The 13,265-nt window shown below is 39.4% G+C and overlaps 1 protein-coding gene across 1 annotated transcript; it reads left to right on the top strand.

Annotated features, from left to right (window-relative positions):
* Positions 1–362: 362 nt before the first annotated feature.
* Positions 363–8,861, top strand: LOC128918741 (killer cell lectin-like receptor subfamily F member 1). Its single transcript, XM_054223311.1, has 6 exons — positions 363–467; positions 4,523–4,621; positions 6,055–6,186; positions 6,796–6,947; positions 7,854–7,969; positions 8,432–8,861. The coding sequence occupies exons 1-6, from the start codon at positions 404–406 to the stop codon at positions 8,559–8,561; spliced, it is 693 nt and encodes a 230-aa protein (XP_054079286.1). The 5' UTR covers positions 363–403; the 3' UTR covers positions 8,562–8,861.
* Positions 8,862–13,265: the final 4,404 nt, after the last annotated feature.

Genomic DNA, 13,265 nt, shown 5'->3' with positions numbered 1-13,265 from the left:
TTAATGTAAAGGAAATGAGAAAAGTCCATCAATCCATTGCTTAAGGGACTCAAATCTATTCTCTGGGCAGGATTCTGTGTGCATTGAAAGACTGCGTTTGAGGCATGTGGTATTTCATTGGAGAAAATGCAGTGTTAGAAGTATCTGTTAGAAGGGTCTTCATTTTGTCAGAGAAAGACAGAGGAAGTGAAAAAGAAAAGACAAAGAGTTTACTTGTCTGTGCAGTTTACACTGTTTTTCCATTTCATAGTCCTGCTACTGCATGGCTTCAGCTAAAAGCACAAACGGCCATCCGCTGACCCCTTCCTGTTTATCACGCTCGTTTGAAGCATTTCCCATAACCCAGCTTGACACTAACAGTCAAACAGTCTTCAATAGGAAGAAGTGACAAAAAGACCTAGAGATGGAGAATGAAGAGGGTTACACAGAACTTCGTTTCAAAACCAGGAAGAAAAGCTCTAATGCAGGTGAGCATGTAAGCATTTATGCTATGCCTTCAGACTTGTTCTGCAAATAACAGATCTCTCCAGCTATATTTGAGTTACCATAAAACCCCCAAAATTTTAGTTGGCGTTGCTAAAGTTGCCAAGGATATATGGCAGTATACAGAGAAATATGATGGGTAGTAGTTAAAATGCAGAGCCAATAGTACCACCAGGCTTGGAGTAGTGGCGCTGACGGTCCCAGTACAAAATAGACACTAGGAGATAGAGGCATATAAGGAAAACATGAGGCGGTAGTCGCCGGCAAGTTTGGCAGTGGTTAATGGTTCATTAGCTATTTAAGTTATCTACAGGGGTTTTGGTTGGGGTTTTTTTTTGTGGGTTTGTTTTTGGTTTTCTTTGCTTTGTTTTGTTTTCAGAAATCACAGCTAAGAAGAATTTAAGAATAATATGAATGAAGTAACAGTAACTTGCTGTCCAGTAAGCTTTTTCAAAAAGTTCAGTGGATGTTATCAAAAGTGTCAGAAGCAGCAATGAAGAAAGTACAAAGATACATGCTGGAAGGTTTTCAAGCTCATCCTTGCTAACCTTTATTTCTTTTAAGTATCCCAGGGAAGAGCTTCTCAGATCGTAAATACCGAGTCTGTAGAGTAATTAGATACCCAGTTTCCAAACAGTTAATTAGCAATGATCATCAGTTCCTGATAAACCCTGGCTTCACAATTACGTAGGAACATTTTTTAACAGACAAAAAGCAAGAGCAACTTTAGTTACTCATTACGGCAGGATAAATTGTGTGCAATTGTATTGATGTAAATTGTGCATGTTTGTCTATTATTACAACGACTTATCTGTGAGCCTGTTCCCAACTGCAGTAAAAGCACAGACCCAGTAAAATTGAGAAAAAAATCAGAAAAATTAATCAGAAAAATTAATATTTATTTAACTAAGAACTTTCAATTGTCTTTAAAATATTTGTCAAAGTGTGCAAAAATATTGCTGTTAACGGAGTACATTACATTGAATATTTCCATTCGAAAGAAGCAGAAAAGTCCAACACAGCATACGTGGCGAGTAGTATGCGACCACAAACACGCAGAGCACTGAGTGAAAAAGCCAGGTTTAAAATGCCCTATCTTCATTTTCTACCTGCATGATTGGGTAGCATGACACAACAGGGCAGCAGAAAGGTTTCGAGCGAGCAACTAAAGCGAGCAGTGCTTCCATTTAGCTTGTTAAACAGTGCACTGCAGACTGAGTCTCTACTTGTAGTAAAAGGTGTGCGAGCTAGCTTTAGACCAGACACAGGCTAGCATGATATACGTACGGCATACAGAAGTGTATTCACGGGAGTGCTTAGAAACGGTCGCAACGCTTCATCGGCATGATCTAGTGCGATATCCGTGCCAGTTCATGTAGTACAGAAGGAAGTCCGCAAATGCAGAGCTCCCCTTCCCCCCTTGCAGAGCCATCCGCTCTCGCCAGTGGTGCAGGCTACAGAGCTGACTGGAGAAGCTGGGCAAACACTGAGCCGTGAGCCCATGCTGCGTTGTCAGCCCTGCGGTATTGCTGCTACCAGAGCTCACCCTGGGCAGCTGAGTGCTAAGCTGAGTATTTACACAAATCACTATTACTGTTTTGCCTGCAGTCTAGACATTGTGAAAATCATGGCAAAGTTAAGATTAGATACCAGATATCCCTAATGCCTTTTTTTTTTTTGTTTTTGTGCAAAGCACTGCATAGCACCCAAAAGAAGAAGGAAAATGTACACAGGTTCTTAACTGTTGCCTAGCTAGTGAAAAGTACTGCATTCTGTTTACATCTATTTGCCATCTAAATAGCATTACAATATAAAAACAGTGGACATTAGCTGTTTGAATATTTAAAGATGATTAGTCACAGATACAGCGTTTCCCAAGTAAGTATGACTGAACACAATCACACTTTGAGAAGACAATTGAGGGGAAAAGATATTTGACCTCTGTGCAAAACAATGATAGCTAGACATGAAGCGAAAGTGTTAGTGGAAATAAGTTTATCATGTCGGACAAAATTCAAGTTGTTTCCTGATTTGAAATACAGCTGTGTGCATTAATTTTTTTAAATAGTAGTGTAGAAGCAAAGAACTTTTCAAACAGCTGATTCACATCTGATCTGGACCACCGGCATTTGAAATATAAGGGCTTCTAAAGGATACTTCCATAGGGTACCTCCTGATCTTATTTAAAAGTTACAGAACAAGTTCTCTAAAAGGTATAACATTTCGGCACCCTGTTTTCTGTTCCAAGAATGGCCGTTTCCATGAAATGGAAATTCTGTTATTCTCTGACTTTATTCCTGGGTCCTAACTCATGGAAGGTTTGCATGTAAATTCTTTTTTTCCCATGAAGTTAAGTTTTAACAAAGAGAATAGTGTATTATGCCTTGGTCTTTCTAGAAAAACATTCACAAGGTATTTCCTGAAAGCACTAACGTTAGAAAACTAGGAATAAAAATTAACATGACATTTCCTGCACAGCTGGGCAATTTCTAACTGTTCTCCCTGCTCCAAGGAATCCTTTGAGGCATCATAGAACATCCTTTATGCCGCAGTCATTTTAAAGAGCTTTGCTGCATTGCAACCTACATTAACTATATCGCTACCCCTTCCAAGAGCATGCTGACAACCTGCTGGAACAAGTCCAGCAAAGGGCTCCTGGGATAGTGAGTGAGCTGGAGAAGACACACAGGAGGAGAGGTTCAGACAATTGACTTTGTGCAGCTCTAAGAAGAGAAAGCTGAAGGGAGCCTTACCTTCCTCTTTAATTACTGAATGGAAGGGCGTAGAGAAGACAGAACCAAACTCATCTTGAAGGTGCGCATCGAAAGACACTAGTAGAAACATGGAAAATCGCAATTTGATACAAGAAAATTTTTCTTACCGTGACGATGGTCAAACACTAGGGCAGAAGCCTGGAGAGGCAGAGGAATCCACTTTTTTGTAGAAATCTAGAAATTGACTGGACAAAGCCTTGAGAAACCTGTTGTAACCTGACCCACCTTAAGCAGGAGTCTGGACTAGATGGCATCCTGACATTCCTTCCAGCCTACATAGTTCTGTGATTCTATATCAAGCTATGTAGAAATCTTTAAATAAAGTGAGTGAACAAACAGAAGCAGCAGGTTTCACTAGGAAGTGGTATGACAGGAGCGTGACTGTCCTATAAGAATAAATTTTAAGATTGTTGGGTAATATTGAGAAGGAAGATTCATCGTGATTTTGCATTTCCAGGCTTTTTTGATTCTAATTAAAAGTAATTTTCTTTGAGTTGCAAGGGAACTCATTTTTGCATCTCTATTCACTGACCTTAATCAAGCATCCAGTCTGCAAAGAAGCCCTGCTACTTAATTTTTCAAACATTTTGTAGTAATTTTCCATGTGGGATTAGCTGAACATCAAGGACTTATTAAAAAAAAATATTCAAATTATAATGTGGTCTTTTCTAAAGGCTTTTGACTTGGCATCCAGTGTACAGGTGATAAAACTAATTAGTGACTCCTGGAGTTACAGGGTTTAATTTTCAGAGAATCTACTGGTCCTTTCTTGCTTGATAGTGTTGGTATTCATAGTCCTAGAACTTCATTTTTGTTCTTGCATGTTATATACATCTCTTTCTCTGCAACTGTTAGAAACTTCAGTTCTTTCTTTTTCACTAAGTTTGTGAGGTTTTCTTTAGCAATGTTTGCTAAGTGCTTTTTGTGACATCTAACAGTCTTTATGATTTCTGCAAGTGACATACCCCTGCTATGAAAAAGCAGAAGCTGTTCAGTAGCCACACAAAACCTCAAATGAACTGGCGAATGGTGAAGACGGCATGAGAAAATTCAAGCCCCCAAAAGTTTTCATAAATGAAAGTTTATTAGAAGCAAGAACCACTTGATATGCAGAAGGCAAGCAGAAAGGAGAAAGCAACTGTGACAAAGCACACAGAAATGTGACGGTGATGGATGTTCTGTCTGAAAGACGTCTAGAGAAACCCAGATTTATGTCATAGTTAACAATTCATGCTGTGTTTGTAAAATCCTCTTATTTCTTGCAGAACTTCCCCCTAATTCTTTAGGCTTGCGGTGCTTTGCTGCCCTCTCAGGATTTCTGAATGTTATATTTTTGGGAGCTGTGATCACACTAATTCAGCAATGTGAGTGAAATGTTTTGCTTTAATTACTGTGAAATTGACAGGTATCAGTCCTTAATTTCAACAAGTTTTGCAAACAAACTGTTTTGATGAGGTGACAAGACCACTCATGCTTTCTACTATTGTGTTTCTGATGAAGGTGGGAGGGACTCACCATCATTTTGGGGCTGTGGATCTACAGAAGGTCATTGGCTTTCAGAGGACCGTTCCATGTTTGGGGTGTATGAAGAGGGCTGGAGTCTTTCTCACTTTCCAGTCCCCCAGTCTGGAAGTCCCTCCTATTCCTTTCCAAAACTGAACAAGGGTTTCTAGCCAAAAAAATCCATCCATCCATCCATTCTTCCATCCATTCTTCCATCCATCCATCCATCCATCCATCCATCCATCCATCCATCCATCCATCCATCCATCAGTTTAGAAAAACACTTCTAGTGATGAAACAGAACTCACTCCAGGTATATGGTTCAACTGGAACCCCTGCTATCTCCTCCTCCCCTCATCCTCGCATCCAGCCTTCACCTCCTGACGCCCTGGTTTGCTTACCGTAAGCCTCAGCCAGTCCTCCCTGGCGTGAACAATGGGAATGTGAGCTGGACTTCAGGGATGGGTGAGATAGGAGGCTGGAAGACGGTACATATAGTTGGAAAAAACCTCTCTAAACAGAAATAAAAACGTGTGCCTCTAAGTTCGTAAAAGTGGCCTTTGCATTGTCCACAGAATTTGTGCATAAGCACTGGATCACTGCCGGCACTGATCATGCGCATACAGACGTGTGCCATTATCCCTGGGCATCTAAACCTAGAGATCAGAGAAAAATGGTTGCAATTGCCCTGGTTAAGCAAGTTCAACAAGTTTTTAGGTCGCCGTCAATGAGCATTGATCAAGGAGTCTAATTTTAGTTTCCTCCTTTAGAAAATCTATTAGTCCCGATGTTCAGCCTGCTTCTGGACACCAAAATCACTTTGCATATCAAAAACACTTGAGAACACAGGAGAAAATGAGAATTCAGAAGCACTTCTGGGCACGAATGTCCTGCAGAGTCAGCTGTTCTCCCATTCTCTGGACTCGAGTCCTGCCCTCTCACATCAACCCATTCTTTTCTGAAATAAGCTCAATGCAAATTTCAGGAACTGGAAAATCAAAGGCACCACATTGTTATTTGAAAGACAACCGTAGCATGCCATGTAGTCAAAAGCATGATGATAATGGACTCTACTCTGTCTTTGTGAAGTTGGTCACCTCAGGCATTTGTATAATGTAGATGATTTTGATGTTCAGCTCTCTACCTACCATTTACAGGAGAGCTGGAAGGGCAAATGCGCAACCTGAGTTTCCACTTAAAGCTCCCGTTATTAGCTATTGAATAGATAAAATGTGGGAGTTCTATAGAGTGCACTTGTGAGCTTTACATTAAAATATTGGAGATTCTTGTCTAGGTGACTTGCTATCAAGTCATGTGTGGAAGCCCAGAGAAAATCTTTCTGAAAGTGACAGTATCTTTGAGGAAGATCTTCATGAAAACAGCTTACTGACTGCGTTAAAGGAAAGCTTATGCATGCATACAAATGGTAAGGAAATAAAGTCTCGCTTATCGTATCATTAATGGTTTGAAGCTCTTGAAAAGATTAATATAAAAATAAACACCTACACAAAGGAATTGACCTTTTGATTACAGAATAAGCATGTATATATTGATAAATAAGTATAAAGTGATATATTTTAGAGTTCCATCCTTGAAAATTTTAGTTTAAGCCAAAAATAGGAGTGAAGCAGCATTACTGAAGATCTTTGTTATTTCTCCATAGATGCCATTTAATTGTACTCCTCCCAGTGATTTCAGCAGAGCTGGGATCTTTACCCGATTATTATGTAAAATATTTAGTACAATTATCTAGGGTTCTGAAATATTTAAAGGCACAGAGTGATCCCTAAGCAAAGAATGCTGATCCTTATTACCACTGTGGCTGTCCTTATGACCACTGTAAAGCAGGGACAACGTGCTTTCTTAAAATGAGCTATACCATCACAATTTCTGCCCCACCCCTGGTTTAAACTTTACCATCTTATTCAAAAGCCACAAAAAAAGGAGGAGCCGATAATAATGATACCAGTTGTAAAAAAAAAACCAAAAACCAAAAAACAGTGACCAAAACCCCTTCACTCCAAACTCTTCACAGACTCCAGATGTGAACTCTGCCCTGTTGGCTGGAAGCTGCATTATGGGAGATGTTATTTCTACTCAGAAACTCGTGACACCTGGGAGAACAGTAAAAAGTATTGCTCAGGAAAAAAATCTGAGCTCCTGATTATAGAGGATGAGACTGAAATGGTAAGCTATTATAAGGTACTCTATGGTTTAAATATTCTTTTTACTTATACCTTGTGAATCCACATATCAAAGTATAGCTTTCCATGTACTTTTAGGAGCCATTTCTAATACAGATGTGCTCATAACAGGCATCATCAGTGGAAAGTGCTCTGATGATTGGCTTCTGCACGTAAAGGAACATCTGTGTCAAACAGAAGACCAATAGCCTACATGCAATGATATGCCTAGAGGTTGTCTCCAGCAAGAAGCAGCTGGGATTTGAAGGATTCTTGCATGTTTTATTCCAAATCAAACCTCTTCAGAACTAAGCTGTCATAAAGGCTCTTGCCTTTCTTTGGGAGATGAAGCTGTTTCTCTGTACTACGTACATTTTTAAATGTCAGTACCATGTCTGCAGCAATAGAAAAATCGGTTCTGCGGACAAAATCCTAACCTCTATTGTGCCTCTTTTGTGCTCCTCATTTTGCTTAAAGGTGACCAGGTTCAAGCAGTCACTTCTAGAGCACCCAGGAGGGTGAGCTGGCAAAATGATCTCCTGTCTTCCTTGTAGGGGGGTAAAAGAGGAAATAGCTTCAGCTCTGGTAATTCAGATCAGCCTGATGCTCATCTAAAGTGTGCTAGCAGAATGGGCGTGGGGCCAGCAAGGAGCCAAAGGTTAGCTCTTTGGTTGCTCCACTTACCATCATTAACCACGGTACTGGGTATAGTGGAGAATTGGAACTAATTTCCGTGTGGTTTGTTGGTGGTTTTTTTTCTTTCTTCTCAATTTCTGGGAAACATTCTGTGGAATCTTTGGGCATGAAAGCCTTGCTGGTTTTAAAATATTAATTACCACTACACGTTACTGGTGCTGGAGTTTTATGAAGTGTCACTATTATGAGAGTTCAAAGACATACCTCTCTCTAGGACTTCTTAAACAAACTGAAGGATAAAAGCCTTGGCTTCGTTTGGACTGGATTAAGCTTTGATGAGGAGGAAGGAAGATGGGTATGGCTCAGCGACCCCAAACATCCAGGGCACAGGTATGTTCATTGTGGGGTGAGTATGTTTTGGCTTCCATGACGTGTTCTCCCCTCGCTGCGCATGGGCTGTTCAGCCATTAGACTGCGAGAAAGGAGTAGTAAGATATGAGGTCCTGTACTCCAGTTAGGCAGCTCAGTCTATTCTGATTTTTCTCAATAGGGAATTCTGATCAAAACATGCAGTTGAAAAATGAAATTCCTTGACAGCTCTCAGAAAAGGAACTAATTTTATTAGGAGGTGCCTTTGCTCTGTAAGCTTTTTACTTCCAGCTGCGTAACAAGTAGGTAAACAGAGAAAGAGTGAAGGTTAGTAAACAAATAAAACCTGTCTGTATGTCATAAAATCAAAAGAATTGCGGCATAAAGAACAAAACAAATCCAGTCTTTGTGGTTTCATTCTTTGTATAGGCAAACAAATTTTTTCAATGATCTTCATATCTCTGTGTTGTTTGGCTCTTGCAGTTTTACAGTAAAACGAAGGAAGAAAGAAGAAAAATGTGCTGTCTATAAGCTGACAGAAATGCATGCTGATAACTGCCTCTCCCTGTACAAGTGGATTTGCAAGAAGAGTGCAGTCCTTCTGGGTATCTAAGATATTGTAAAGTGAATGTGAATGGGGTCTTTGAAGGGTTTTGGAAGGTTTAGACCACTTTACCGTGGGTAGGATATCTGATGTAAAATGCAAGGGAAATTGTTGACCTGACTTATGATGAATCGATGCATTGTGATTCTATTTGCAACTAAAGTCCAGGAAGATTTCAGGCTTGTGTCTCTCTTCAGGATGAAGGTACAAAATCTATGTGTCTTTCTGCACGCTGATGCATTGCCCCTTAGAGCTATTAAAATAAGCAGCCTACTAATTTTAAGTAGTTTATAGAGTCTAAGAGTTGTGTAAAACACAGGTGAAATGAGTTTGTTTTTTTTTTTACCAGCCTGGTAACTAGATCATACAGCAGGCAAAAAGTTGCTGTTGCTACTTACTTCAGGTGAAATGGTGATAATCAGTGCTATGCACTTAAAGAAGCCTGCAAATCTCACCACTGGAGGTCCAATATGGGAAGACAGCATAGCTCTGCACAAGAGAAAGTCAAGATCTAGTATCTTTTTAAAAAAGTTTAATTTCATGGACATCATTCAGTGTTACAGAATTTGGCACTTAAAAACCCCATAAGTGTCTCTTCGATTTGGATGTGAGATTTAGTTGCCTGATATGATGTCTTTCTTCATGCATACTAGAAATGGAAAAATCATAGCTATGGGGCTACAGGGCTATGATCCTTCCTTTTGTTAGTCCACTTCACAGACATTTTTTACAGGTCAAAAATGGATGTTGAAACCCTTCTACATCTCGGGGATACTGATCAGGACGAGGCCAGCAGATCTCAGAGATGTTTGCTCTTTTCTGTCTGATCTTACCTCGAGATAACTTGTACAGGTCTGAGAGTAATCTGTAGTTCTTCCTTGTTACGTATAACCGTAACCATGTTAAATTTTATTTTTATAGCTAAGAAAAATAAGTGTAATGATTCAAATGATGACTCTAGGATGTAAAGCCAAGTTGAGGAAGATCACACTGAGAGGCAATTCTGTTGCATTTTAGACTGTGGTAGTACTGAGGTTTACTTCGTGATCTGTTTGGTGTACAGTAACCTCTCCCTTTGTGGCTTCTATACTACATGTCAGACTCGGGTGTAAGGGTGGGGTGCTCTAGCATTTCTGGCAATTGTTTGAAAATTATTAGCAAATGCTTGGCAATTCCTAAAGACATCTGAGCCTAACATAGCATACAATTGCAATGATTCCTGTGAGCTGAGTGTTGGTGCTTCTATAGGTATGACGTAATTAAAACCACATCCTTCAGCAGGTGTTACTTACACATCTGCTGTCGATAAATTATACACAATAAGGTAATTTGTGGGCACTTGATGAGCACGCAATTGCAACAGTGTTATACATTTCTAACATTATCTGGCTAGCTCCTTGATAACAAAAAGTCTTTTTCATAAAATTGGTAAATGGTTGTATGTCATACTTGTATGTAGTTTTTTATATCTCTATAATTGAGGAAATTCTGGTTTTCTACCTAGCCCATCCACTTTTACATAGCTGTTTTATATCTCTGGCATCATATATAACACTACACAAACATGCAGTTTTCCCAGTCCCAATGTTGCAAATATACACGCAATAGCATACATTCTTCTAAAATAAAATTTACCATCATAATTATTTCTATACTTAATTGATTAAGCTTTGCTTTTTGTAGCACTTAAACTATTATGTTTTATAAGCACACCGCATCACATTCATGTATGTTTATGTTGCATGTACAAGAATAATACATTAGTGATCATGATCACTGTATATCCTAATTGAGAGAAATGGGGTTTCCCTTGCTTGGAGATGGGAACATTTGTCTCATTTTTCCCCAGTATTCATAGGTGAATGTGATGGTCTTGATTTTAATTTCAGCCATGGGAATTGACTAAAAAACTCCCAGTATTATATCTTTTCCATTTCATATATACATATACAACAATAACAAGAAAGCAAAACCAGCTAAACCAAATCAATGCAACTTAGAAGCAGCAATACCATTAGGGTTGAAATGGTTTATTTGTTCTTCTGTACTACTCTTTTTTATCCTTCCTTGCCTTTCCATATGCGAGGTCCATACAATATCGGGCACTCCCACTAACACCCTGCTTCGTACTTACCCTCCTTCTCCAGTTCCACTGCTGCAGTCCACTGTTAGCAAATGTTATGGGCTGGACCAGTTCCAGCGTGCTGTTATCCCCTTTTCTCATTTCTCATAATTCTCCTTGCTTGCTGGATCCCTTTTGCTAATTCTATCCGAGCAATAGTGGATCTCAGTGCTCAGTCTGAGCAACTGTTTGTTGCTCAAGCTAGATTCTTATATGTCAAGCATAGGGCTTTTCTTTAGTTTAACCACCCCTTCAATGCAAGTATCATCAATTAGGGGCCTTGTTATCTGCATTATTGTACTAATCTGCCCTGAATCTAATGTGATAGTGATTTGCTGTATTCTGTCCTTGACCGTATCTCTGGCCCTTTGTGTTTCTACAATGCCTTCAAAAACTAAAAGTTCTCTCAGTTTTTCAGCTGGTTCTCTATTGTGGAGCTCTTTTTGCAATGGGGCAGATGGTAGTAGATAATCATATTCTTTCAGACTCTTCCTAGCACAACCATTACAACTCCATGTCTTGGGTGGATCCCAATGTTGTCTAAATCCCCCTTAAGATCCTTTTCCTGCTTTATAGCTGTGTCTAATGTCCCAGGGCTAGACTATACACAACAACTGTTTCAATACAGCTTGGTCATAATTTGGGGCTTGTCTGCTTCTATTGTTTAGAAGACTGGTCAGAAGGTGACAATTTTTTCCATGCCAAATACATTTCTACTGTTATATTTGACTTGTGCTAATATATATAATACGATGTGATGTATCCACTTATAATGATCATTTGCTACTTCAAAGACTGCACCTATATCAGTTATTCCACCAGTTCACCCAGAAGCTGTAGCACATGTTCAAGAGGAATTCTCCTGATCAGTCATGGTTAAACTAATATTAGCATCTAACTTAAGAGGCCATTTAATACACAGGTTTTTTGTTTAAAAGATTGGCTTTTGGGGCCAAGACTCTTGATTATTCTGGGATCTAGTGAGCGGTGATCATTGATTCCTCCCTAACAACTCAGTGACTCTGGTTGTGTATTTCTCTTCTCCATTTTGTTTGCCCATCTTACATTTTTACAGTAACCCAGGTAGTGATGGGTGGTACTGGGTTCATTTTGAACACTGCCAGCACTCAGCATCAGAAGAATGTGTACTTTTAGCCTTACACTTCTCTGTGGAAGGGTCACTATCTTGATCAAACCATTATTCGCTATCCCCTAAGTCAGTATCATCATGAGAGGGTGCTTTGGTAAGAGCTGTGTCCATGCCTTGCTTTGCATATAATGTTGCTCTACAGCTTCAATCCCATCTAGAGTTTTAATTTCTCAGTGTTTTAACTCAGTATGCTTCTATTTCAGCTTTTCATTTCTTGCCTTTGCTTTTGAAGTCTGAATTTCCTGATCTAGCCTATGTGTCACTGACCACATTGCCCATATGCTGCCTCACTTGATCTCATTGCTAGTAAGTTGTGGTGTTAACACTTTAAAGTTTGCAAACTCTTGCAAACTTTATCTGTGTTATGAAAATTGGGCTCTCAGTGCTTGAGCGACCCCGTTCCCCAATTCCAACAGTTCTTATAAAATGGAGACGGAGTATAAGCAGGATGCTTGCCAGGACCACAGGAACACGTTAGCTGCATTCTGGTTCTTCTGTGATCACTAGAAACTGCCATCCACAGAAAGGCTTTCACAGAAAAGCTGCTCACAGTCTTTGTTACACTCTGGGTCTTATTACGGTCCAAAAGGAAATGCACACCTTATATACAAAGTCTAGAAGTCATTGTTTGGCTAACTAAAGTTGCAACAGTCTAATCAGAATATAACAAATTATTAGTCCAGTTACAATAATACTGTACTGTTCAAATTGTCAGAAAAAAGTCTCATTAATAATACATTAAAATTCCTGAAGTATACTTCCTAGTAGAGTTTTGTTCATCACTGCAATGCCCCACGAGTCCTATGTCTATGGTACCTCTCTTACACAAGAAGAATAAGGAGAGGGGGTGTGTGGAGTCATCGACTGGTGTCCATGAAGTGGTTTCTCAGGAGGAATATGTTGTTGATGGAGATAAATTTTTTCCTCCTGGTTCTTGTTTCAAGCTGGAGTTATATTTTCTTTAATATAACTTAGTTATATAAACTGGTTCCCACTAATAGTTTGACTATCTTTATTTGACTATCTTAGTTAAAGATACACAATATCCTCTGTAGCCTCAGGCTGTGGGGTTAATATTTGCTAGTAAATAACAGCATAGGTCAGCTACACCTGCTATGTGATATTCACAGAGCTAACTGAAAACAAGTTGTGCAATTGTTCCCTGGCTGCTAGAGAACTGCTGTCACAGCTAAAAGAAGCTGAAATCAGCTCAGGCCAAGACAAGTGCAGACAAATGGATGGATCAAAGCCTGTCACTTTTCCTGGTAATGTGAAGATCCTATTTACTGGGCTACAGGGCTTGCCGTCTGGTTCTTTTCCATGTTCTCTCACAGCCTTTCTACAAAAGAGTGACGAGGCCTTTCCTATGGTTGTAATATGAATGTTGTATGGATATAAATAGAAAATGCTTTATTCAAAGACACATGAAGAATTGTAATCT

This window comes from Rissa tridactyla, chromosome 1 (genome assembly GCF_028500815.1).
Source record: "Rissa tridactyla isolate bRisTri1 chromosome 1, bRisTri1.patW.cur.20221130, whole genome shotgun sequence".
NCBI classification, from domain to species: domain Eukaryota; kingdom Metazoa; phylum Chordata; class Aves; order Charadriiformes; family Laridae; genus Rissa; species Rissa tridactyla.
The sequence above is the reverse complement of the archived record's forward strand: the minus strand, read 5'-3'. Positions and strand labels throughout refer to the sequence as shown.